Consider the following 27783-nt stretch of genomic DNA (forward strand, 5'->3'; position numbering starts at 1 on the left):
ATATGCAATATTGTCTAAAGCAAGGGCTGGAAAATATAATTCTTTGTCAAACCTTTTTTTACATAGCAAAAGATATACATCTGTATTAATTTTTTATTGTTTCTTCTTTCAATATAATAATTGATCAATATCATTTTGTACAACATGTACAGTTTGTTCTCTTAAAATCTAAATGATAACATCGATAATTATGAAAATTATGATATCTTATGCCATGATATCTTACAATCATAATAAAATGTTGAATCCAAATGTATAAAACAATATTCATAATGGAAACTGATTCCATATATCATTCTAAGAAAACACGTACAGCAATTGTGAGAAATAATGCACATAACGTTTCATTTAAAGATTTCGCGATTAAGTACACTTAGATTCGTCGCGAACAATCACATTTTAATGTTATATAATGTAAATAGTACTATAAATAAAATATACACAAGGACTGTCCACGTGCTACATAACGCCATTTTTCCATAGACAAATTTCGGCGTTAAATGCAATATCGTCATATATATTTTTATTAGAAAAAAGGGGTCACTCTAGACTTTTTGATTAAAAAATAAAGACAGAGTTAAAAAAAATAAAACATACACTTGCCACAGAAAAAAGGGGGCAGGTTGGGTGGGGGGTGGGTATGCAGTTTTGTTGCCGTTATCGGCGCTAGGATAATGAGGAATCGTCAAACAAGTGATTCTCTCCACAACTGATCATTTTGAACTTGATATCGGATCGTTTTGGACCCGGATATATCTGGTTAAAGGTCCGATTTTATTAGACTGTTAACCATCGCGGCTATCACGTGGATAGTTTATCGGAACCGACTCATAATAAGCGATACCTGCATGAATATATCGATTTATACGGCAATCCGCTTGAGTCCCCGTTGTATGTGTGACCGAGACTTTAAGAAATCCAGTACAAAGCGTACGAATTGGATGCACATTTAACGCAAAATTTAAAATAAACTTTCCCAACTCAAAAAGTGTGAAAAATAATGAATAAACCCTCTCGTCAATAGTTAAGATATGAAACATACATCTTGACAAATATTTGCAGCTTTGAAATTACTATAACGTCTGGAAGTCAGAATGGTATTAGTTAAAGGGGGTAAACAAAATATTTTGCAATCGCGGCAAAATAAATCATCGTCATTTACGCTTCTTTGAGGAATATAGATTTCATTATTGACTTATCCTCCGCAAGTTGGATTAAATCTAGTTAAGTTAAGAATTCGATGAGGGTTTTTGGTTAGGTAAAAGAGTTTAAGAGGTTAAAAATGTACATCACCACTTCACACTTCGTAGAATTTAAACTCCACTTCGTTCTCACTAACGTGCAACGATTTTCCCCAAGCTCGTTTCCACAAATTAGATTTAGGATTTTGTAAAACTTTGATACAACAGTTAATAAAGATACAGAGTTTTATATTGAATTAACAAATGTTAGGTAGTCTCCTGTTAAGTCGTCATCTTGTAGCACACATACATTAAATTTCTTATTGTGATCGAAGGTGTACAATAACATGAATACATAAACAGAATGAGGTAAATAACAAAGGCGCATCAGTATTGCCAATTTGAGGATAAAGTTCTAGTGATTATCTCATTCTTTGATGCGCTGTGTTGACTGATTAAATTACAATAGCACACGTGAATACAAAATATTTCTAAACCTCATTTTTTTCTCCTCAAAATCATCCTTTTGGTTTCCTACTCTGTTCTTGTCCAATTTAATGTGCATATACATCACATTGCATAACTCTCATTTGTTTTGGCAGCGTGTGGTATTATCATTAAATTATTCAGTGGCACGTGTTTTCTTTCTGAAAGCAACAGTTTCGTCTTGTGAATAACCAGTTTACCTGTAAGGTCCTTTTAAACAGTCCGTGTGCCGCCTCATGCGTACACTGCGACGTAGGCTTATTGTTGGAAGCGCGCTGCGTTTTCTGAACGTAACTTAGAAGTAGTCCGTCGTCTACCGCTCTGAGCAGCGCGCCATGGTCTTGCATTATCCATTTCTCATAGGGCCGCTATTCATTCAACAGGGGAAGGGATGCTCAAAAACTTCACCAGGTAAAAGATGAAAGGATTGTCTGTTGAATCGCCATCATAATTCCGAGAGAAAAGTCGAATGAATCGTCCATGTTTCTCCCGCTCTCTCTCCTCAAACTCCTCTCCCCAAAATGGCTTCCTCGAGCTGTTGTCGTCGCACGTGGTCGTCGTGCGCGCTCGAAGTCGCTCTATTTTGCGGACCTGTGTCGCCTACGCCACTTTCTTGATAGTCACAAGAGCTCCGTGGGCGGGACTAGCGGGATGAACTGGGCCTTCTTCTGGGTGCGGACCTTGGCGATCCTGGACTCGCCGTACTTGTTGATAGAGAGGAAGAGGGTTCGATGCCTCCGCCTTTTGTTGGTGCTGTCTGGCATCTTGTAGGCGTATGTGTTGAAGAAGTTGGGTTCAAGCTTTTCCTGGAAGTAACAGTTCCGACTTACTCTCCTCTGTAGATGGGTAGATAACGAAAAAGAGAGACTAATGAGATGAGTGCAAAGACTACGGTTTGATCTTGGAAAACAAAAAAAAATGAAAATCGTACTCGACATAGAAGAAGAGATAAAAGAACGAGTGAGGTGTTGTAGAGAGGAGTGAGAAAGTGAAAGAAGGTGGAGAAAGGCGAGGTATATCAATGACAAGGAGACACGAGAGAGAGAGGAGAGAAGAGGAAAGACGATGTTCTTTACAATTAATCTGACTGCTTCATCATTCCATCAATCGATGGTGCTGCGTTATCGTCGTTATCATGTCATAAATACCCAGTCTAACGCATTGACGTTGGTTTGCGTTAATAACTTGCGTCATCTTTAACGTCGAACGGTTCATGTCGTCATAGCATGAATTCAAAAGAAATTGTGCGACAATCAACGTATTTGTATGAAACTTGCAATGAACACACTTTGATGTCGTGCACAAAATTGCAAGATGAAACTGCATTTTTGACGCATCTTGATGTCAATTAGCTTGATCATATCTGGTCATATTGGTATCAATGAGCTACATTCAAAAAATTACGTCTACAAATTAATAAACCCTACTTACGTTTCCGTATAGGTTTCCGTTATCGTCTACACATACGTAGAGCTGACTTTTGAGACCCTTGATGGAAACAATACTCCGCCTCTGCGACTGGATGTAAAGGCTAGCTGTTGGCGAAAACCAAAAGAAAGAAAGAAGAAAGGGAAATTGGTAAGTAGTGCTTGTTGATTTTTTTTTTTATATCATATGCAAATGGAACGTAAATAATTTCACAGAGTAACTTCATAAAGATATGCAAAAGAGGCCAAAATGTCATCACATAACCATGAGATTACGCACAATTCTGTGTCTGCTGACAGTCGTTAATTTCAAAGAAAAGGAATGAGACAGAGAGAGAGAAAAAAGAGACAGAGAGAGATACAAAGAAACTGGGAGACAAGAAGACAGAGACGGGGATGCGGATATATTGAATATATTTCCATCATTCCATGATACCCTGTCCTCTCATCATCTTGAATAACAGGGCAGGAATACTTCTCTGATTGGATTGCTTTTTAATATGCCGTTATTGTTTGAGTTGGATCATGCCTGGCTCTAGGTACGAGGTAATTGGCTGTCGCGAGCGGAGCAGGGTGGCGGCTATCGGGTCGTATCAAGTAGCAACGGGGATCCTACTGGGAACAAACCCGTTTACATCGGGTGTGCCAAGACTGAGCGTTCGCTTTCCCTCGGAACAAGCCACCCCTGACCGCCTACTTTCCCCGATAAACCGAATCACGTAGAGAGAGGAGGCGAAAAACTTCGATTACGATTTTTTCCTCTCTCTTTGGGGAAACAAAAATACACGACAAAAACCAATCGCCACAGCAAGAGGTTAGCTATAAACTCTAGTTTGATCGGTCGGGAGTCCGCGCTCAAATTTCTGGAGCTGGCATGAGACCACTATTGGCTGTTAACTACTCCCATTAACCCTTCTAACGTTGGGACAGACTGCTCCCTACTGATATAATAGTTGGTTAAGGTTGACAATGGCAGTAGCTGGGTTAAGCCAGTTTTGGGGGCAATGTACCAGGTGCAGGGAATTTCTTTCCGTGATGACCTACGACCCCGCGTGTTTTTTTATCATCAAAATCACGCTGCAATTTTATAGAGGTTGTCTACAAGCGGTTAATGGGCTCTTTCAAATTCAATGTTGGTCTGCAAAATGGGAAATTTATTTGGGCTGCCAGGCATTTAGTAGATGCATTCGTTCGAAAGTCTTCAGCAGAATATGGGAGGGGGGGGGTAAAGTCTCGAATGAAGTTTCGAAAGATGTTTGAGAAAATCTCATTTCCCTCATGCCAATATATGCACTTGGTTGTGCATGCTTCATGTATACAGTATACACCATTTTCATATAACTTCGAATCTACTCTACAGTTCCAATTAGAAATCTTATTTTACTATCCTATCGTACATTGTCTGATTCAAGAGGGGTAGATAAATATCCTCCATGATTGTAATGAATGCGAAATAACCGATTTGGGATCAAGTATAAGAGATTATACTAAACAGATGGAACGACGTTGACCTCAAGGGTGCCGAGTCAAACGCCTGATACAGGTGACGACACGAAATAATGTTCCATCGTCACCAGGATGTTACGACATAATGGGATGGCAATAAGTCATGTTCCACGTGATCATGTAGCTAATAAACATCCCTGGTACGTGTATAAAGAATAACTCTGTCAATCTGATACCATTACTAACATACACCAAGCCCCAAGAGAGTATGATACACGGGCTATATGATCCAGAGGCACGCGTGTGCACGTTCCAAAAGTTACACTTATCGTAGCTCAGTTTTCAATTTCGTAATGTAGATGAACCTAATCCCGACAAATTAGACCCATTTTATCTTGACAAGTGAATCTTGCTTTAAACATCGTAGCGGGGATATTCTATTTTGAGAATTCAATAAGCCTCATTTCGCTACGGATATCCTGCTCATATTTTCAACTCTTTTCTTGCAAACGTCTGCATCATCTTCACTGTTAAGTATATGGACCGGAAACGTGAAATGTTCTTCCTCTGCTATTTATTATGCACTCAAAAATAAAGTTCTTGGTAGTGTCTTCCGCAGGAAGAGTTCCATTTCACGCCCTTAGTAACGGACAACAATAAGCCACTCCGTAGCCTTTTTAATTCTTGTTTGCTTACAGTCAAGTTATTGGCCATACCCTAACCGGTTTGGTCTTTGTACGAGAAGGGGCCCGTTATGTAAACGCACCGCCGATCATGGGCCGACTATTGATGTGGCTGCTTCGCTCATCTTTGTCGGTTGATTGTCAACAATCACCATCCGCACTAATTGTCTTTTAAACCGTTACTTAAAATATCAAATAAAAACGAAGTTACATAAGAAACGAGGTGAACGCCTCGGTATCTCGACTAGATGATTTAATCTTCAAACTGGTACAATCATTTACGAAGTAATTAGGCATAATTACCCATGTACTACAATTGTTATGAGTTCATTATACGAAATCAAAGATCTTCAAAATGCATGGAACTGTCACAATCTTATCATTTGTCATTCTGTACGTGTGATGAAACGCAACTTCTTTTTAAGGATGAATTCCGAATGAATTCAATAAGTTTACCTTCCTTTTCCTGACATGATCAAGAAGAATCAAATATAGATTCCAGCTTGCTGCATTACTTTGTTCGTTATAATATATATATATAAATGTATGTATATATATATGTGTGTGTGTGTGTGTGTGTGTGTGTGTGTGTATATATATATATATATACAGTATACACATAATTTCTTCTATTTAAAGCGAGGGAACATAAATTATGTTTTTTAATCTTTATACGTGATTTCGTAACCAAAATATAGCAAAACGTCTCCAATTACACACCTTTATTACACCCTGCTTCTGTTCTGTCCTCCCATGTTTACCTTTTATTATTATTTTTTGAACTAGAAGCTATTTTTTTTTCTGCGCCTTGTTGTTGGACCATCTTTGCCAGCCAGCGCTGAGAAGGGGCGCAAAATGAAACAGAAAATAGATCGAGAAAACAAGTTTGCGTTAGGGCTTAGCGCCCCCAGGCCAATGGCTTGGATCGCTATGCAGATGGGCATACTCAAGTGGTCCTTTAACAAGCACACTTGAACACTCGAGAGGTGAATAACAGAATATGGTTACACGTGTTACCAACAAGTTATTCAAAGAGTAAATGAGGACTGGCTTAAAGACCTGGTGAAGCCACGAATGGCACAAATGAACACAAAACGACAACACCAGAATTGGACCACTCAACGTCAAAAGAGAAACCAGTACTTGGAAAATGACAGATTTTGATTCAGGTCCTAGCCAATGTTCCAATAAGGAACAAGACACAAATGTGTTTTGGTTTATATATATTTGTTAGTTAGTTAGGATAATCAACATCTTATCTAAGCCGCTTCATAATCTGCTCTTCAACGCACTCCAATTTCTTCAACAAAGCAAACTTTTGGGGAGCTCGTCACTTTCTGATGAAGAAATTCGTCAAATCGAGAAATTATTCATCTAAGATACACTATTATCAATGCGGACTGAACAAGTCAAAGCATTTCCGTTCAAACTTGGGTATAATCTGAACCCTGGAAGCAATTGATCAACATTTGCAGTGGGTATGGTTTATATTTGTTTATTAATAGACGCGCTGGCATTGATTTATTCATGTTAAATAATCTTGGAGTGCTTTCTGAGACTGCATTTAGGATGACATTTTGTTTCGGACCGTTCCGGCTCTAAATTGGAACGTTTCCACGAGATTGTCAATGAATATCACTTGTTGAAAACGAAAGAAAACCAAAGTCTAATGTTTCTTGCTATGGCAAGTAAGGCATTTACGGGTAATTGTATATTTCATTCAAGGGAAGGAAAATGAATAATTTTGGGATTATATAATCCATTCCATCTTTTATTTAGAATTATACTTTTGCATCTGCTGTCACTTTACATGTTGAAGTGGCTTCACCAAAGTGACAAGTATTACGACATCTATTGACAAAAATCCAGACCAGCTAATTTTCCTGTCACGATTCCTATCATGGGTTGCGCTGAGTTTATCCACTTTTTCTCTTCCTATTCACAAGGAGAATACGGTAAGAGTTCGGGTGCACTCTTGAAAAATCTGTTTTGTTTGACCAGCTCGTTACAAGGAAACAAGAGAGGAAAATCATTGAAGGGGCTCCTCTCCCGAAGGGGGTTGGTTGGTCTGCGGACGCCTTAAAAGTTTTGCCGTTGTAACGGGGGCCCCCAGAACGCATGGTTTCATGACATTTTCATTAGCAAATGATTAAGCGTTGAATCTCAGACACTCTTCGCAGTCTGTTACTGATACAATAGACAATGCCACAGGTGCCTGTAGACAGTATCGGCCTCGCGTCTAGCCCTGTCACAAGGCCGTTTCGTTGCCTTTGCAGCCAAGTAAAAATGGCACAACATTCTAAAAATGCTAATTCCTCGCACATGCCGCAAATCTGATTAATCATGGCGATGAGATCAGGAAAGTAAGAATATGATCAGTTAAGATACTCCAGTAATTACTGGGATGATATGCTATAAATCCTAGATTGAACACTCTTCAATTGATTTTCACAGTCACGATTATGTTTATAATAACCCGACTTCTCACACCATCGCTGAGAGGCATTTTTCTTTTCCTTACAAAGGGTTTCCACTCAATCAAGTGAATGGTGGTTGTCATTTGTTCCTACAAATGCTGATCATATTTACCCCAAATTTAATTCATTTATATTTTCCAGCGTACACCTTTCACAATCTTTTGCATTATTACCATGCCTATACTATGCTTCTTCAGACGGGCAGATCGAGTTATCATAACCTGGTGTCGGTTTATTTTCAAAGACAAAATACCAGAGATGGAGCATGTGCACGTAGAGACCGTCTCGTCCTTCAACTTGAGAAAACATTCTACCTGAGCTTCCCTGTGTGGTTTCCGGGCAAAGAACAAACAGTTATCTCCAACTTTTTGTTTCTTGAAGATATAGCCTTTGGAGATTCTATCTCGGTCGACCAGAGTACGTTTCCCCCAGTCGCGCATCAGACAGCAGGCATCGGGTCTCTTTAGATGTTACCCGGTTGGTATTTTAATCAGCGTCGACCGGCCGGGCGGCCAGCAGATCCCCCTACCTGCCCCGCCACGCTACGCATTCCTCGCCCTTCAACACTGATTTGCTACTTTTACCTCTAATGAGGACCACCCCAATCCTTTAAACTTCACTATAATTTCTCTCATACGAAACCTTACATAAACAGAATACATGGTAAGCATGCAAGGCAGCAAGTATCTCAACTATATTCCACGGACGAATCCTACCCTTCCCGGGTTTTTTTTTACTGAAAGAGAAATGGCCGCCCGCCAAATGGCACAAGGCCATTCTTGATTAACTAGTTAAATTTTCGGGAAACGAAAAACAACAGAAATGTTCCATATTGAATCATTGGACCCAGCTCAATGAGAGGGAGGGGTGACACACGAAAGTACATGCAACCAAAATCTAAAATTGAGATTGTCAAAGAGCACTAGATAGTGGTTCTAAGATAATGTTATGAGCTGTTACTGCATGTTTCTTTTCATATCAGCTGATGATTGCAGTCAAAACTCAGTGGGCATGATGATGCGGTTTGTGTGTGTGTATGGGGGGTGAGGGTGTGTGTGTGTGTGAGAGAGAGAGATTTACGTATGTTTATACATGATGAAGGGGGTTGGTGATAGACCTTACCCTTCTCTGTGTCTCATATGTGGGACGCAAGAACTTCTTAGTGAAACCTTTGTGTCAATCAGCATTATTTCTTTGAAATAAATTATTAATATAGAAATGAAAGGTTGGTCAATGTAAACAATATCCCTTTGCAACATGTCATCCCTATAGCATATGCTTTCATCAAAAGAGTTTATTACAACCCTTATACCTCTAAAATTTAAGGAAACATATTTTATACTACGTGAGCTTGATACAAATATAGCTGAAGGTACTGATATTTAGATGTATTTCGACAGACAATCACGTTTCCTCATCTCACGACCAAATCCCCTAATTTTCATATTTCATCCGGTTTTAAATGAGAATAACCTTGGGCCAAATCCATGATATACTCGATGCCATTGATCTATTCGCTGCTTTCCAACATCAGCACCAGATAGAGATGGATTGAAACAATAACTATAGCATAACATTCACTACAGCCGAATTACTTAACGTGCGATACTACGGTTCGTAACTCATTCTGACTCAATCACGTGGGTCGAGAATGGACGGGTTGTATTATGCATGTCCATAATTAAAAAGCATGACTGGCGTACATCAAGCTTATTTGATACCTTAAGCATTTTAAAACATATCCGTAGACGGTTGACGTGTAAACTCAATTGTGTTTGTGTTATTAAAAAAATCTCACTAAGTTATGTCATTAGGCCCCATGTTCATGATATTTACAATAGACTCTTCAGAAATAAACAATAAACGAAACTCCAAAGTTACTTCGATGTTCGATACATTGCAATGCGACGAAGTACACTTTACGTGTGTACCCAAGTACTGCACTTGATGGAAACCTTGTTAGCCAGTTTGATGTCTTTGTGTTTGGCAGTTGGATGCTCGTATTTCTCTGGCACTGTAATAATTTGTCTAGGGTGGGACGACTGAACAAATGATCGCACTTTACTTTGATATCGAGTACCAACCTGGATGAACCGTCCACACTCGCAGTCCCCCTTGCCTATTGGCGAACCCAAACCAATTTATCACCAACCCACACAAACAAATAAAAGAAGAACTCGTCTCCAACTCTCTCTCTCTCTCTCCTTCTCTCATCATCGGGACTCGATGCTAAGCAGACCGACCGCCACCCGAGAATCGAGGGATGATGATGGTCTGACAAAAGAGGCGTAATTGGTTTCTATAATGGAAAAGGGGATGCAAAAAAAATAATGCTAATTCCAAAAAAAAAGTAGCCACAGTTCCCATCACCAAAATGAGTTGCCATAAAAGTAACAACATCAGAATTGTGAATGGAATTATCGAAGTGGCAGTTTTAAAGTTCTGCCTTTCTGCAGAAGAATGTGGTCAATTTGGCGCCACAAACCCCCAGTCCCATCCATATACATTGTGGCTGGTTCTCGGTGTCAGTTGGGCTCATTGCCATGTTTATGTGACGCAGTGGTTATGGACTGCCGATGGAGAAACAACTGATGGTAAGTGCGTCAGCTCTGAAATTTATAAATTTCAAAAGTAGGCCTGAACGCAAAGCCTTGTAAATTAGTACAATATGGTACGAAGAGAGTAATTAATTTGACATATTTTGACTCTTAATCAAAAATTAATTTAGACAATATTTAGAGTTGAGGAATTAAATGACCATCAAATTGATAAGTGGACCACTATGTAGTATTATAAGTATTACTAATGATTTTGAGTGAAATTTTAGAGCTGGGCGTATTCTTATAAAATGATGTTCAGTAACAATTATTTTTATTGTCACACTATAAATCGTTCTTGACACAAGAAAATATTCAAGTTTACTCCTTGGAATCGACACCTTCCGATGGCTTCCCAATATTGTCAGCACCACATTATGTACCTTTTCAATTTGTTTCAAATTAAATAATCAAAGTTTCCACTATTAGTCATCTCACTGGCGGAAGTTTTATCGGTGGAGCTGGATAACACACGTAACACCTTTGAAATGTGTTGCAAATACCGATCTTCCTCTACGTCACTGAAACCTTAATAACTTCTTCAACTAAAACACAAGAAACCAGAACTATACGTGTGGCCATGTATTCAAATTAAATCAATGAAAAACCATCACCCACGCACATATGCTAACAACATTCCTCGCTTGCTCTTCAAAGGGTGGACCGGACCATCAACAAAGGGGTCCGAAAAACTCCGATGACGCCTTCGGACGGAATCCCCGTACCTTGGATCAAGGACCTGGACCATGTCCTAAAAGGTGTCATTAAAAACCATGGCAGACTTGACGTCTACGGTTCTGTTTACCTATCTTCTGCTCCGTGTCTTAGCTGTGCGTCATAGTTTGCTAAAGAGACTAAGAGAAAATCCCAAACTGATGATTAACTTTGTATCACCTTTAGTCCCGCTCAGTCAAGACGGTGATGGCCATTTGGTGTGTGCGTGTGTGTCCCGGATTCGACTTGATGTAATAATTGCGCGAACATGCGCATTTCCCTCTCCGTAATTACACTGCCCAACATTCCTGTGAGACAATTTCCGACGATGTTTGTACACACCTAAATCATCAACTACCATAGAAACGATGCCTTTATTTTGAGTGTTCAACAAATCCAGTGCAAACATTGTTTAATTTGCTTTCGAATTGTGTGTAATTAATCTTGCTTGGACTGGGGTCGGTTTGTTAAGTGGCTCTCTTTCTTGCCCAGTCCCGTTATTATCTTATGAGCTCGACACTTGAAGTGACAACTAATTGCTCTTTAAAACGACCAGTTACAAATTGTTAGATAGCATTGTTTGACACTTTGGCAAACGTTTTTGTTTGACTCCGCTTTTTGGGCCTAGGTAGAGGATGGGAACATCAAACGATATGACTGATTTTTTCGTCTTTTTTTTTTTATCTAGCACGATGGCTCTTTTTTACTAGAATACCAAAAGGGAATTTTCGATATCGTGCAATTAAGTTGTTATAATACAAAATTGTTTGAAAGATTAATTTCAATATGGAACTGTAACTTTGATTAGGTGTTCATGTTTTGATATAAATATAAATGAACAAAGGAAACCCTTTACCCCACTTTTAAATTCTACCTTCGTGAAATCGTCACCCCAAAACATAAAAATCGTCAACTACACAATTTCTGGCGCCACGCGACCTGGTGGTTAGTCTGGGGCTTGGAGGTCATGACCCGGACATAATTCATCCCACCCACTTTAAACTTTTGAACTTGATCTCTCTGTGGTGGCTCCGATGAACCCCGTACCTGGGAATGACTCCAGACTGGAGAGCACCAGTGTGGATTTTTTTTTTCATACAAAACTTTGACAGCGTTTGCATGGAATTATCACCAAGAGCGTAGGTTTTGAGTAAAAAGTAGAAATCAATTATTATATGTAAAAGGTAGAATTCAAATAAAGAAATGAGGAAATAACTCCATCAGTTATAAACCAGTAAATCAATTTCTAGGTTTAGTGAAGCATTGAGCCAACAGTTGACGTTGTAAACTTTACGAGCAGATTAATTGTAAGTCATTATTCACAGAGGAATAATTACAATTACAAATGTTCAACATGTGGAATTGTTCGTTGCTAGATATTGAACAGTGACATAGAAATGCAAGTTCAAGCTGGTTCAAGAAAGACATGAAAAGTTTGAGCAAATTTCAGAAAGTTAAGAGCTCTAACCGCGGCGCATAATTATGTTTGAACGAAAAACACATCTGACACCTCATGAATGACCCACCTCAGAAACATTCTGAAGTCATGCTGAAAATTGGGTAAACTTGGGAAGCAGTGCGAGGACCCGGTGTATTTGAAGGGTAAAAATGGACGGTATGCCAGAAATTACTTTAGAAACATTCTGTGTCAACAGTCGTTAAATTGCGATAAGTCAAGAACACTGACGGCCCTAAAGTTTGAAAGGAAGGAAAAATGATTTGAGTGTGTTGGGTTACTTTCTACATAACCGTCGGCACTTTGCAGTTTCTTGGCGATGTGTGCTTTTGAATGGGTGACATACGCGCGTAAGGAACCAAGTATACTTTTCCCATTATGACGTGTTTTGATAATCCATGTTCACCACTGGGCCGATTACTGCCATTACCAAACACCTCGGGGCGTCTGACAAAATGGCCGCCGGAGTTTGCTTCTTTGTTTGATTTTTATTTCTCTTTCTCTTTGCGACTTGCCAAAGACTTCGCCGCTACTTGTAACGCTTACTTTCAGAAATAACACAAATCTGACCTAAAACACACATTGGGAGTTGAACCAAGCCTAACTCGGCCTGAGCAGAAGTGAAAAAATGGAGAGCTGAAAGTCTTAAAGAACCGCCATAAATAACATTCCTTTCTAGTGCGCCATTGTTCACGTCTCTTCTTAAGGGCAATCAAAAATTATGGGTAAAGAGCCGAGCACAATAGACTTTTAAAAATGACAGATTTTCATTATTAACACGCAGAACAATAGCGGCAATTTGAATGAATGTACTTTTGCTATGTGATGGCAAGGAATCAAGGACTCAAAACTCAAACAGATATGGAAATATCTTGGAGCTACAATATCACAGGGCAAAGTTAGGATCGTAAACGCAAGCCCTTCTTTCTCGGATCCGTTGTCCGTCCGCACACGGACAGCTTGGTCTATAGTTCTAGAGGATTTTCACACGATGTCAACTATTGATTTCTATACGCTATCACAACGAAAGACATCCAAAAGCTTACACGCAGACAATATTTGAAATATCTAATTTATTTCCACTTGTTCCAACTATCTCCTGAAAAAAAAACTTAAGTAAGATTTTGAATGTCGTCTTTGATTATTGAAAATTAAAATCAACGTTTATTAATTCTTCCTATACCGTGAATACTAACTTGATATATTCTTCCTTCAAGTTGGCTAAAAAAGCCTCTATCTGAAACCTACGTGGCGAAATTGACAACACATGATCTAGTCTGTTGCATTCATGACTTCCCCCGAATGAAGGGAAGTCAGATTGTCTCAAAGACCACACCTAATGAATGACCATTGATGACCAATTCACCAACAATTACTGACCTCATGGAAAATACCAATTAAAGACAACCAAGTGCTAACAACGTTCACATTGCAAGTCATCAATATTATCCGTTCTATAAGGAAGTTTCCAAACTCCAGTCTAGAAACCTTTCCTCATTCAAGTTCAACTTTAGCAAGGAATGTAATACAACAACCTATCCTTTTTGGCGTGTGTGCGTATATGAAGCCAAGTGCATGTGATAAAGTGTGTGTATACGATACACACATTAATTTAAAACGTTGTGCGTGTATTCTTGTTTGTTTAATGTTTGACATTTTTCCGGTGAAGATGGTGTCTTTACATATCGTACCCTTTTTTCTTTATGTAAAAACTGTTTTTATTATTATTATATGGAAAAAACATATTAAATGGGAATATTAGATGAAGGAATCAAATGATGTGAAATTCAAATGTTAACTTTCGTATCAGAGAGTATGCAACCACCGCTTCTTGACTTTATTGAGTATAGTCAGATATCTATATCCACAGTTGCATCGGATTAACAGTAAAACTGGGCGAGGAAGGGACTGGGCGCGGTATCATAAACGACATCCTTTTGCCGGTGCCACTTAACTGGCGTAGACATTGCGGCGCCATTCGGCATTTTACCGTTACCGGTTCTGAAATGAAGGTGTATGTGAAATGTTCATGCCATATAGCTTATTCACGCATAGTGATAGAGCAGGTTGTTAAGGCCAAGTTCAATTACGGATGATGAATCTGACACATTCATGGGATTTTATCAGAAAAGGTGGTATTCACTTTATTGTTAATTACTGTGGAATAAATGATTGTGATTATTATACAATGTATTCGAGCATACTTTCATGATATCATCGGTCCTCGTTATCAGTTCTCGTGGTATCGGGCAATTCACACTTTCCAAATCAATCATCAAAACCACACTCGGACATTATAGAGTGCAAGAGCGTAGGAAGGAGAAAGAAGGAAGAATATTTATTACGAATATGAACCTGCAGAGGGAACGTGTTGATCAATTGGACCGGGTTCGGGCTGGGTTATTACCTCTACTTCCTAATTAACTTTCCTGTACCAAATGAATTGCTAAGGAAGGCAGCAGGAGATCCTACAACGGTAGGCTAAGTTCACCCAGTCTACAAAATAACATATAAATGCAATGCACACATCCTCTTCGTCAAACTTTCTTTAAACATAATTCCAGCTCTTTTATTCGAAGGGTCTTCACAATTGGGTTGATTTAAATGTCAGCCCTTAATATGACAAGTGTCATTCTGATCATTGTATCTGATCAGCTAATCGTGGCACGTATAGGGTTACATGCTCAAGACACAATAAAGTGTTTGTAAATTTCTATTTATTTTCCAAACATCTAGTTATGAATCTCCACTTCACAGAGATAAGGAGGCCGTGTGCATTTTCATCCGATGTAAACGTGATCAACTCTCTTATCTTTCAAATAAAAACATGATGATCTAGGATTGCGTTCATGTGTCGTTAGAACGACATGTGTGCTTTACCGTGGGCTAACATATTTCTAAATTTTATTGTATTAGTAGTATATAGTCCGATATTTATGTTGCTCTTCAACTAAGAAAATTGAATACTCTCTAAGAAGTATGTCACCATTGTTGACCGAGAAAAGATTGAACAGAGAATTGGAACTTGGGTCAATTTTTTTTCCAGGAGCAGTACGTTTATATAGACTGCAGAAACCTAGGCGAAACAATTTGGCTAATATTAATATTATTACCATTAATCATTGCCATACACATACACATATATTTTGTCAATTGTGAATAATAATCGCGTGAAGTAAATATGCTGTTTGTTTATAACAGTATACATGTATATCGTGCTCATATATGACAAACGATATCCCCGTATTGGATAGAATTTCAAAACAACAAGTCCTTCAGTTTAGATCATACATGCATCTACACGTAATAATGACTTGGCAAAAGTTTTGCACAATCGACGTCGTCTTAAAAAAAGAAGGGGACGCAAAAAAGGGTAGAGAAAAAAAAAGGAAGAGAGGAATATTAAATCAAGAAAACAATTTTACTACACGACTTTAAAGTCAATTTGAAATTAGGACCACGTCCGTGCTAACCACTTTATTACTTGTGAGTTAATTCGACAAAAGACCAATTACGCACACAAAAAACTTGTAATTGCACCACCATGCCAAAACCGAATTTCAACGGCAAAGATTCGCCTGCAAAAGCGATCAAGATATGGGATGGGTGGAGGTTGAAGGGAGGGGGTATGGAGTGACGAAATGTCGAAATTATTTGCATCCAGTCTGGCCGTCATAATTTCTTTCTAATAACCCCTTCTCGCTCTCATTCTCATAAATGCCAATCAAACTTGCAGATGCTGAAATCTTATTAGAATGACAGCTAAGCATGTTTTTATCGATAATCAAATACAGTATAACGGAGATGGAAAGAGAGAGAAACGAGAGAAAGGGCGAAGTGAAACAGCACAATAGAAAATGACTTTGACACTCATTCTTAATTCTTAATTGTATGGTCGTTAGTTATAGACATTTTGCGGTCAGATCTCTCAATAGTTAAAGATTATAAGTGTGTGAGCGAAATATAATTTCAGTAGGTACATATGCAATTTGTTCTTTATGCAAAGTATGTCTTTAGTTCAGGTAAACACATAAACGCAAGCACATAGAATATGCCATAAAGATTTTGAATATATTAAATAATTAGTCACGAAGTAGGTGTAAGTATAATCTGCCGCGATAATTTAAACGGAAAAAATGATGGCGTAATTTCAGGAAACACCGTATATGTTGCAATAAAGGGTGTTGCTCTTTTAGCACATGCATTAATATCACAAAGCGTTAAAATATGCTTAATTTCATAACGGAATATGAATATAAAGTGACACAATAGCGAGGTGGGGATGGTGACGTAACGAAAGAAAATATAGATGCTGCAATCGGGGTGTTGCCCCACAATTTCGTCACCCTTTAAGTAATTGGAATATAATTTATTCTAATATTCTGTATTTCTGATTTGATATTCACAGAATTTCATGAATCTTTTTATTAGTAACGAATCAATTCGATATGCGCAATAATAAAAGCCAAATAATAATTGTTATTCATTTTATAAATCTGCAGTTGTATTGAGCAATGCTGCGCTGCCCCGCCGTCACTAAATCAAATGTTTCGTCATGGCATATGATCAGAAGGTCGAGTTCGTCTGTCGGGAGAATTCTGTTGGTGAAGTGCATAGTTGGTGTACATGCAACCGGGCTTGCCCTTTTTTGTACGGTATCTCGCGACAATCCATCGTTGCTTATCTGTTTTGTTAGAAATTGATTAATGCTCGGAGTGTTGATTGTGATTCATAACTCAGCGTATTAGCGGCTGATTTTGAACAACAAATCGAATTATCGACACAAGGGCTGCGCGTGACAGTGATCGAATACTCGTCACTGTCCGCAACGCTGTGTCAGAGTTTAAAACAAAATGAACGATGGGGGATTAAGATCATGGGTGGGGTCCTATTTAATCACTTCTTTCGGTTTCTCTTTATCATAATTTTCGTACCCCATAATGCAACAGAAGTAAAACATTCAACGCATCCAGAATTATTCCATCTCTAAAGACGAATTGAATTTTTTGAATACGATTTCCCGCCCTTTTCCCTTTGTGAGGTTTGTAACTTCCGAAATTATAAACCTCATGGTCCTATTTTTTCCGTAGCCGATGGATGTATTTGTATCGCATGACTTAAACTTAATCAGAGCAGAGAGAATAAGTTTGAATATCCTTATATATACATCTACCGTAGATAGCGCGGGCTTTGTTCAGATATAGGGGAGCAACGTAACGTTACAACGTGTCGTTCCCTATACCGTAAATTTCCCCTCGTTTCAAAGGTCATTCAAATTAACTATTCCAACTATTTTCATTTGCGGACCTCAATGGGCATTCATCTTTCTCACTCGATTCAATAAATCAGCTTTCTAATTCTGGACTGAGAGGTAAAAAATCGCTCTAGCATTGGATAGCTTTGAACTCCGGTGCGAAAGTCGATCGCTGTGCTAATAATCCCAGTCAGCTCCGTGCGAAGGACAGAGTCATTAATTAATAAAAATCAAATAGGAATTGGGATGTTTCATTTGCCTGCATTGCGGTCGCATTTTTTCTTATTCATCTAAAATGGCTGCTCCCGCCCGTGAAGGTATGGTGAAAATGCAAAGGTAAACCACCGATGCATGTTAACTTAATGAGCATACAGGTAGAGCGGGGAAAATAACAAAATATCAAATTGACTTTAATATTTGCTGCAAGCAAACACACTTGTATTTAGTGAACACTTCGTTGCCAAAAGTCGCCGACAGTCGCCAGCGCTGATTTTTGTCTGATTTTCTTTCAGACTGAAAGTGGAGAGATAGTTCATTCGAAGGGCAGCGTCATGTTTCTGTTTTAAAACGATTTGGGTGTTATGTCATTAGAGCTTCGCTTGCAGACGAAGTGATAGAAAGCGAAACAAAACAAAACGAATTGTATTTTGTTAAAAGAATGATGTAAATGATATTTAGGCGTACATAATGTCACATTATTTTTCATATTCAGTAATCACGATAATACTTATGTTACCATACACTGATGCGATGGCTCTTCCTCATTGTATTGATTAGATAAATTTGTTTTAAAAAAGAAACATTGATGGTAACGATTATGAATACATTTGTAATTATTTGCAATTACATAACGACAATTATCTATAAACGTTTTTTTTATCTAAATTTCGTCAAAGTAATAACTTCATGCAAAATTTACTGAACGGTGAAGCGTTAATCTCTTTACTCAAAATAAGGATTTGAGTAACCAATTAAACGTATTGATTTTTAGTGCTACATAAACACGAGAAGTGTATTTTTAAAAGCCTGTTTAGCATGTTTTTATTCAAAGAGAAAATATGTTCTAGGAACATTATGAGCAGAACCAGATTAGAGGGAAGTTAAAAGGGTTCTTTTGAGGTGAAGAAAAAAACCCGCAAGAAACCTTATTTTATCGGGGCAATTGATACCTTCTTAATGTGAAAACCCCAACCACTTAACCTCGTATTAATCAACGTTTTCATTGCTTTCACTAATACTTTTTCTAGGCCATTCCGTCGACGTAGATCTTTGTCACGTGGTCTTTCAACTGTCTGAAAATCGCTTTCTTTGCCCCTCCCACCATGTCTTATTTTTTTTTAATCGTGTCAAATATTAGCTTTCATACATGCAAATGACGGTGGCAATCCATTATGACTTGATACACAAGCAGAGTGAAAACAAATAATTAAAAGTATAAATATTAAATTTCTTGCCAATAAAACTCGAGTCTATAATGGTTTGACAGCCAATCCGACAAACATTTCCATTTTAGCCCTTGATGAATGTACTGTACTTGTCTCGTCTAAATCAGGAAAACATGTTATGATCATAATGCATTGATAAAATGATTTCAATGCATTATATGAACACGATCACGCTACCTGTGAATATATCGAATCATTTAAGAGATAACGGTCGAAATTAGACGAACAACCCGGGGTGATCGTGTCTCTGGTTCCATCCTGATCTAGGATGTTGTAGCAATTAGATTTTCATTCCCCCACTTAAGGAGTAAAATGATTATTGCCCCAAGCCTATACGTTCCAGAGTTTGTCTCAATAATGTATTTCATATTTCGTCATGATGGTAGATAGAATACACAGGCTACCATGCCTAGCTTGCAATGGTCGTTTTGCAGGGCAAGGCGGTCAAGTGTAGGGGATGCCGTGTTTATAGGACATAAACCGTGTCGCTAGCCTTCCACAAACAAACACCATCATGATAGAGGCAGGGGACAAGTAGAGAAAGTGGGAGATAGAAATATAAATATAGATATATAAATGTAAAGAAAGAGAGTAAGAGAAAGGGAGAAGAGAAAGAAAGAGAGTGAGAGAGAAAGGGGTAGAGAAAAAGTGGGGGGAGGGGTTAAGGAATAAAGGAGTGTGGGATACAAGAAAGTTAGCGGAAATGGATTGAGAATTTCGACGCCCCGCATCCAAACATTTTGTTTCTCATTATAAATGACTGATTCAAGACAATAGAACCATACCATGAAGGTTTTAGAGAGGAGATTTTTATTTAAAAAAGATGCCATTAATATACTTCAAGTTTTTGATAGGTCATTTCACAGCTAAAAGCATCCACCGATTATTTATTTCAAATCAGACAGCGTTGGCTATTTGGTTGAGTCAGTTCAACATCGGCTCTGGAAATATTACATTTTCTACATAGGCCTGGGGTCTGTGATTCAATTTACTGAGAAATTGTCTGACAACGTATTAGTTGAGTGGGTTAGCTCTGAGCCAGGCTTCAGTATATATACAATTGGAAAATTTATTGCATGGACGGGATATTAAAGTTCATGTAGGATTCGCTATACGTGTGCAACTGCTTTGATAGACTGATATTTATAACGAATAATGGGCGTAATATATACTCATCGTAGTTAAAAAAAAATATGTAAGTTCGAATTAAAACAATTAGGCCTACCGGTTATGAAATCTAAATTTTTAGGACGAAAATCATATCTGAGTCCATCGAAAACTTATCGTGGTAAATGACTGATTCAAGACAATAGAACCATGAATTGTTTAAGTCAATTCGTTAAGGGCGAGTAATAAACATTTCAAGATTTAAACGCTGAATCTTCAAATGACGTTTGATTCAAATGCTGTGTACAGCCATTATTCATTCGAAAATCTTCGTAACAATCAGTGATTATTCAGGATGAGTGACCAGATGAAAAATGGAAATTTCCAAAAGTTCAATCTGATCTCATTTATTCATTTATTTATTCATTTCATTATTTATTTATTTATTCATTTATTAGTTATCCATTTATTTACTTATTTAATTCATTTACTTAACATGTTGTCAAATTGTCTCTTTATTGTATACCAAGCAAAATCTTAACGGCATGATGAAGTCAATATTGTAACAGAAAAAAAGACGAATAGTAATTGCTCTCTACCAATACTGATTACTTTAAAACAGCAGAGCCTATTATAATGATATATCGTGCAAGCCAGCAAATGTTTATACATTTGAGAAGATATGTAGCTCCCAACATTACCCATATAATTGGCTGCATTAAACACACACTGTGTCCCGCGGGGTCATTGTAAAACAGCAGAGCTTCGTGATGAGAGGGAAATGTTGGAGAGAGATGAGAGGAGGAAGAATAAAGGAAGCGGGAATAAAGGAGGGTTAGAAGAACAGATGATGGACAACATGGAAAATGTATTGAAGAGAAAGAGATTGATTAACTATGAAAGAAGATCTATGGAGAGAGTGTTATGATTGAAAAGAGGGTCGTGGGCTTTTAAAGTCAGACGATTATGAAAAGGAGGGGTGGGCTCACTGTTAGCAAGTATAAAACGCTCGCTTTACGGATTTGAATAGTGTTTCATCAGGGCTTGGTTTGTCTCGTGTTTGTCTGCGTCCAAATGCCAAGTTCATTTCTGATGAGAGGGTGGTAGGATGTATGGTGATGAGGACAAGATCAAGAAAGTGGGGGCATAGATGCGCTGGTATTATGGGAGATGGCATCAGATAGAAGACAGAAGCGAAAGAAATCACGATGAGTATTAGTATGCATCAATTCATATGGGGTATAGAGATGACCACAGACACAATATTGCTAGGAGTGAAAGGAAGAACATCGTCAGCGATCATTCAAGAAGATATGGAAAGTTTTTAATATGGGAGAGGGCGAATTTTGGAAGATAAAGAAATTTGAAAATAACGAAAAGGAAAAAGAGGGAGATGAGAGAAAGTGAGATGGAAAGAGAGGGAGAGAGAGAGAGGAAGGGGTAGGAGGGGATCTTAGCAGTATTTGAAAAGACAGAGGAAACCAACAAGACAAAGCGAAATGCTTTTGGCGGGAAAAAGAGTTATATCTGCATTTCAGTGCAGTGCCAAAATTGGACGGCGATCATTTATACCAGTTCTTGACCGCAGTGCTATGCGTACAATACGCACACCCAAAGTGGCGCCGTCATAAACCGGCGCCAAATACGATACAACACATTACGTATATCTGACGTGTTTCACTTTCATAAATCTCAAGACAAACTATCAATTTACAATGTCAATCAAAATGACACTGTTGTACAATGTTCCCATCTGGATGTTTTAAAGAAGACGATTTTAAAATGAACAACATTCAAGATAGAGTGTAGATCCCTCTCTCGTTCGTTCATATTGGGTTTTTGCGTGGACAATATTATTGCTTGATTTAAGGGCTAAAGCAACAAATATGGTCGTAAATATGTTAAGGTTTTATGTTTTATAGGAGGTCAATATGGTTGAAGATCACTTTCTTTTCAGGTCGAAATATCGGTCAATATCTTCATCTTTCATGGAAGATAAAAAGATGTATCGTCCTTCAATAAAGTAGATGATATGATACCGAGATGTAGGCCACTTACAGGCTTATACATAACATGAGGAGATTGCCTCATTCTAGAAAAAATGAAATGTCATTATTCTTTAGTTAACAACCAAAGTACACCCGTTTCCTAAATTACTTACAATGCACGTCTAATATTTCATTTTCAACATCAATGATACCGGAATGAAAATGTAAATATTGAAAATAATGATGATTATTATTAATGATAATGACAACATCAATTAACAAGATATGCTAATTGTATAACTTTCTTACACTATCACAAATACGATTTTTTTTTTCTCTATCATTTCATTAAATATGTTGCTCCTTTTTAGACCATTATAAAGGCATACCCATTAACATGTTTCTTTCATAAGTTTGTCCGTGTGAATCAGTAGCTACTGATCTCCCACAGATTAATATTTTACTAAAATTACTCAGATAACCGGTCACATTAATTTGTTCTAATACGAGACTTCGTTATTCCAATCTAATTTCAGGTGGAAATATTTTGGCACCGATGACATAACATGCATCTACAAGAACAGCGGGCGAATTAAAACATTTTAATTTTATTCTTCGTCTTTTTTATTTCCCCCCGTTTTACTGCAAAGTGAGAGGGCTCCATCTGCACGACGCATACTAATGCATTGCTTATATGACACCGGGGATTAAGGCTTTACCCAACACAATTGGATAAGTGCGGGACTTTTGATGTATACCAGAGACTTAAAAACCTACCCATGACAGGTTTCCCAAGCTCAGCTTCTTAATTTTAAGAATCACTTCTTCAATATTTCCCAGCAGTGAGTAAATGACGAAAACAAGAAATGCTTACTATTTTCAACTCCCCCTCCTTTTCTCTCTCTCTCTCTCTCTCGAATGTCGTGTTTATTTACCAATTGAGGCTAGCTATTTGCGCGTTGACGAAATCTCGTGGTACTTTTATCGCGCCACGTAAAACTCCTTGAAACGATAGATAAGTATATAAAATCTCAGTATTCCGAATAACTTCGGGCATTCGGTTTTGAGTGAGTTTAGCAATGCATATAAAAAGGAGTGGAGTGTGGGATTTAAGGTTTTTTTTAGGCAAGGTTGAAAGCGCTCGTCTTGTGTCAACTCTCTTCTATGGAGTGTAACGGATACATGGAGTTATCTTTTCACTCTTATCACTAAACCAGTCGGGTAGAAAGGTCAACTACCTTTATACTCTTATGAGACTAGACTCTGAATGTAGGAGACAAGATTTACTTTTTTTTTTACAAGGATGACAACTCTCGGCTACTCCGCTGCATTTTAGTGACTGGTTTCCTATTATGCGCTATTGCAGTCTTAAGCCCCTTTGAACAAAATTCCTGTCAACCTTTTTTTTCTTTTGGAGGGAGAGAAAAAGAAGTGGAGTGGTCGTTTAAAAGTGACAGAAGGTATATACCCATTTATCAAATGCTAGGAAAACTATCGATTGCAGAATTCTCTTTTTTTGTTTTTTTTCCTTACGAACCCACGTCTGATTTTTTTATAAAGGGTTTTTAATAATTATCAAAAGTGGAAGCTTGATCTGAGAATAGCTTTTGTCCCATGAATTTACGACGACAAATATCCAACGACAGACCGATTGTTATATTAAATTTCCACTAAACTATCAACTGACTGATAAGAATTCACTTATATTATTACCTAAAATAGGCCAATTAAGGTGAAATGCAGTAGAAAGTCTATATTTTGGAATGAATCGTACGGCATTTAAACGCGAGTCATTCAACTTATTTCAATATAATTGAGAAGAAAGATAATAAAAGGATGGGGATATCACCATGATCCAAGTGAACAAGTCAAAACATCTTTGACGACATCGTGATTTCATTGTCGCTTTGGAATTCAGGTTCAAAATGAGCAGGATTGACACTGTGGTTTTGAAATAGATAAGAGTATATTCTATCCTTCAATACGATCAAACTACATTTTTCTGTCACAGAGGTAGTGCCAACAACTATAACAGGGGTCAACGCAGAATACTGTTATCTTCGTAAGCCCTAGTGGTGGTACAATTGTGTAGGATGGCAAAACTCTAACGCAGCAAGCCGTGGACGAGTCAGCTGTTACATTTCGTAACAATTATATTTGGTAAATTGAGCTCGCCATGAACATGGATCGAAAAGTGCACCGTGACTATGCCGAAAGTATACCCATGCCCTGCATAATACTGATATACTGTAGTATATATATGGTTGTAGAGTCAAAGGGCTTGTAAAAGAGGAGGCAGGGGGAAAAGTCACTGAAAAGTTTTGCCAGCTCTCGGTAGACACCTGTTAGTTTATACATGACTCATAATGTTCCCCTGACTAACGGCGTGAAACACAGGGAGAATGACACGATATACAGTGTATAAAGTACAACGCCATGTTATAACGTGTTACAAGCAGCGAGACTCGATAATTGAGCCGTGATCAAAAATTGAGCGGGAAATCTCGTGGGTCATTAAGGTGTAAACCACCAGGGGACCCCGAAAATAAAGTGAAAATATGAACGCCAAATGCCACTCTTTAAAGTTCACCCTTAGAGTACCTTGTCCCCATTTCCATTCAAAGTCGGATTTCATTTTAAAATCTTCATTTACCAATTTTACGAGTTTAAATTCTTCGGCGCGTCAAAATTGTATTATCACGTAACGAAACTATTATATCACTTGTCCGAGAACTATATATATGTTTGATAGTCAATATACTGCCTTAATTGCCATCGGCGACATTTCAAAACGCGTAACTGGAAATAAGACGCCATTAATTTATGTCTTGTGGAATCACATGAAGATATTAAAGTATTCTCTCGAGGAGGGTACTCCAGAGCGAAAGGGGGTAATCATACTATGATAAATGTGCTGGACGAATGCATGTCTTTACCCCATAAACCCTCCAACATCCATTGCTCCAGTATGCATTAATCCTTAGAAGTATTAAGATAACTCGTGTCTACACTGCAATAAGATACAATATACTCATTGGTCTTAACGTGTTAAAGGGGGATGTGCGTACCAGCATCGACAAATCATTAATATATAGACATAAAAGTTCCAATTCATTTCACATCTCGTCCTTTCGAGAATTCGTGATACATGACCTTAATAAAATAGATATCTCTGCGTTGAACATCCGTTGTATCTCTCACATAAATCATTTCGTTACAACATGGTCTATAAAAACTGTAAACTGAGACCATTTCGATTCCATATTTCACCCTCTTTCGGTGCTCAACATTTTGAATATGAAAAATGGATGAAAGTTCGTTTATACAATATAGATCACAAAAGAACGTGGTGGCGACCGTGCTGTTGATTTCAATCACTATGAGGGGATTAGCTTAATCTTAAAGGTCATACAAGGATTCTGGTTTTTTACTGGCCTATGTCACAAACAGAAAACCTACACAGAGTGCACTGCAGTTGGTGCAGATTATAAACAGGTCTAATTTCCATATAAATAACACATAATGTTGGTGCATGATTTGACTTGCAATCAACGTTTAACGCGTTTCTTCTGAACGTAAAACATGTATGCAACTAGTGGTGCGTATACCTTAAAATAGTTAAGGATGCTTTGAATAAATCAAATCTTCCAGTAAATTGAAACGTCGGGCGAACTTGATTGACTTAAACTGTAATATATGAATCATGAATTATTCTGTTTCTTTCACAATCATTCATTTTAAGACTTCTTTGAGACATTCTTTAGTCTGTAAAAAGCAAGGGGGAAATAAGATACTTACAATATACATCCATATTATCCCGCGTTCCATTAATCGTTCCGTCCTCGTGAACGGCAAGGCGAAAGTTGGTTCGGCAGAAAAGCTGCGTCGGTTGCTTGGAGTTGTAAATAAGGGGACTCCCTCGACTTGACGCTTTTCTCTTTACCCTCCGACTGGGTTCGGCGTCGGCCTGGCTGCCTGTCCGTAGGTGGTGCTGGAGCGACGAGTCTGAATTCATTGGGCTCCAGCTATGCAACCTCTCACCTTGCTCTGTTCTATTTGAACCAGATGATGATGAGGGTGGCGAAGAGTTTAATCTCGACAGCACTGAAGCAGTTAATTTTGATAACGTCGTCGTCGACGATGTAATGTTTGATAATTTTATTTGATTAATGATATTATTGCTAACACTATTGGATGATTTGTGCCCCTCCTTTGCGGCGGAGTCCGTGCTGATGCTGGCACTCTTTTTTGAAGCTAAGATATTTTGGAGCAACGCGCTGTTGTCAGCGTCTCTGATTGTTGCTGATATTGTGTGAATTTGTTGGTGCTGATTGTGGTGTTGTTGCCTCGTGTCGGCGTGTTCTCTTCTCGTTCGCATCCCGCCATCGTCCGATAACCCCGCTGCCAGGGATACGCATAAGAACCCGATGATGATGACATGCGAGGCTCTCTTACTCGCCGGTATCGTCGACGACCACCAATAATTTTCATCCATCTTCGGTTTCATGGAAACCGCGTCGCACACAGACGATGTCCAACGCGAAATCCAATCTCTTCAAAAATATATCAAATACAAATTATGATTACAGAAGAACTACGAAGCATGAAACGCATCTGTTCACAATCCAAAATTCTGAAGAAAAAAATAATTAATTCCCATGAATGTTTAGCCGATCGCGTTCAAATCCATTTGCACGTCGAAACTCCATGCGATTAAGTTTAAGTAATCCAATTTGTATTGTAAAAAAATAAAGGTGGCAAAGAAGAGTTGACGAAAAGTAAAATGTGAATGAATTATTGGAGACGAGCGAAGTAAGAATCCCAAGAGAGGCCTTAGATGTCGGTTGTTATCCGGGAGACGAAATGTAGGAAGGAGAGGGGATAAGTACCAACCAGGCGGAACGGACTGTTAGTCGAGTCTGACAAGGTCTCAAATCTCGCACGAACTCACATCACTGTCATTTACAGCTTCCAATCGAGGCTAGGATCTACATGAACACACTGCGCACGCGCCTAATGACGTTGACTGAATCGAGTGGGCGTGGACAAATCCGCTTCGTTTGTCACGGAGAAGAAAAAAAATAGGAGGGGAAGAAGGTAAACTTTTTGCTCTCTCTCCTTCGCGAACAGATCGGAAGACGGGACTTCCTCGTCAAAATCCGCAAACACAAATGCGTTATTTCTTGAACACTCATTTAGTTCACCGTCTCGAATGGTGACGAATAAGTTGAGATGAGTTTACGGATGAGACGGGTATAATGTTTTCAGTCAGGCATTATTATCTTTGGTGGTGTGGCTACTGGGTGTCCAGGCTCATCGTTGGTTTAGCGGCTTGGTAACTCGTCTCCATGTAGTCTACAGCCCGATGGGTAGTGTCCGTGTTCATGTAACTCGTCACCTGTTATAGCAACAGGAAGGGTCACACCTAAACAGACAACAACAAAAAAAGAAAAGGCGTTTTAAAAATGGAGAAGAGAGAGAGAGAAAGAGAGGGATGACGAGTAGAGGGGGATCGGCGAGAG

The 27783-nt window shown here is 38.4% G+C and overlaps 1 protein-coding gene across 1 annotated transcript; it reads right to left on the bottom strand.

Moving 5' to 3' along the window:
- Positions 1-566: 566 nt before the first annotated feature.
- LOC121429921 (fibroblast growth factor 14-like) lies at positions 567-27720 on the bottom strand. Its single transcript, XM_041627221.1, has 3 exons — positions 26060-27720; positions 3099-3202; positions 567-2503 (listed from the first exon to the last, which is right to left on the bottom strand). The coding sequence occupies exons 1-3, from the start codon at positions 26766-26768 to the stop codon at positions 2288-2290; spliced, it is 1029 nt and encodes a 342-aa protein (XP_041483155.1). The 5' UTR covers positions 26769-27720; the 3' UTR covers positions 567-2287.
- Positions 27721-27783: the final 63 nt, after the last annotated feature.

The sequence above is a fragment of the Lytechinus variegatus genome, chromosome 1, assembly GCF_018143015.1.
Source record: "Lytechinus variegatus isolate NC3 chromosome 1, Lvar_3.0, whole genome shotgun sequence".
In the NCBI taxonomy this organism is placed as follows: Eukaryota; Metazoa; Echinodermata; class Echinoidea; order Temnopleuroida; family Toxopneustidae; genus Lytechinus; species Lytechinus variegatus.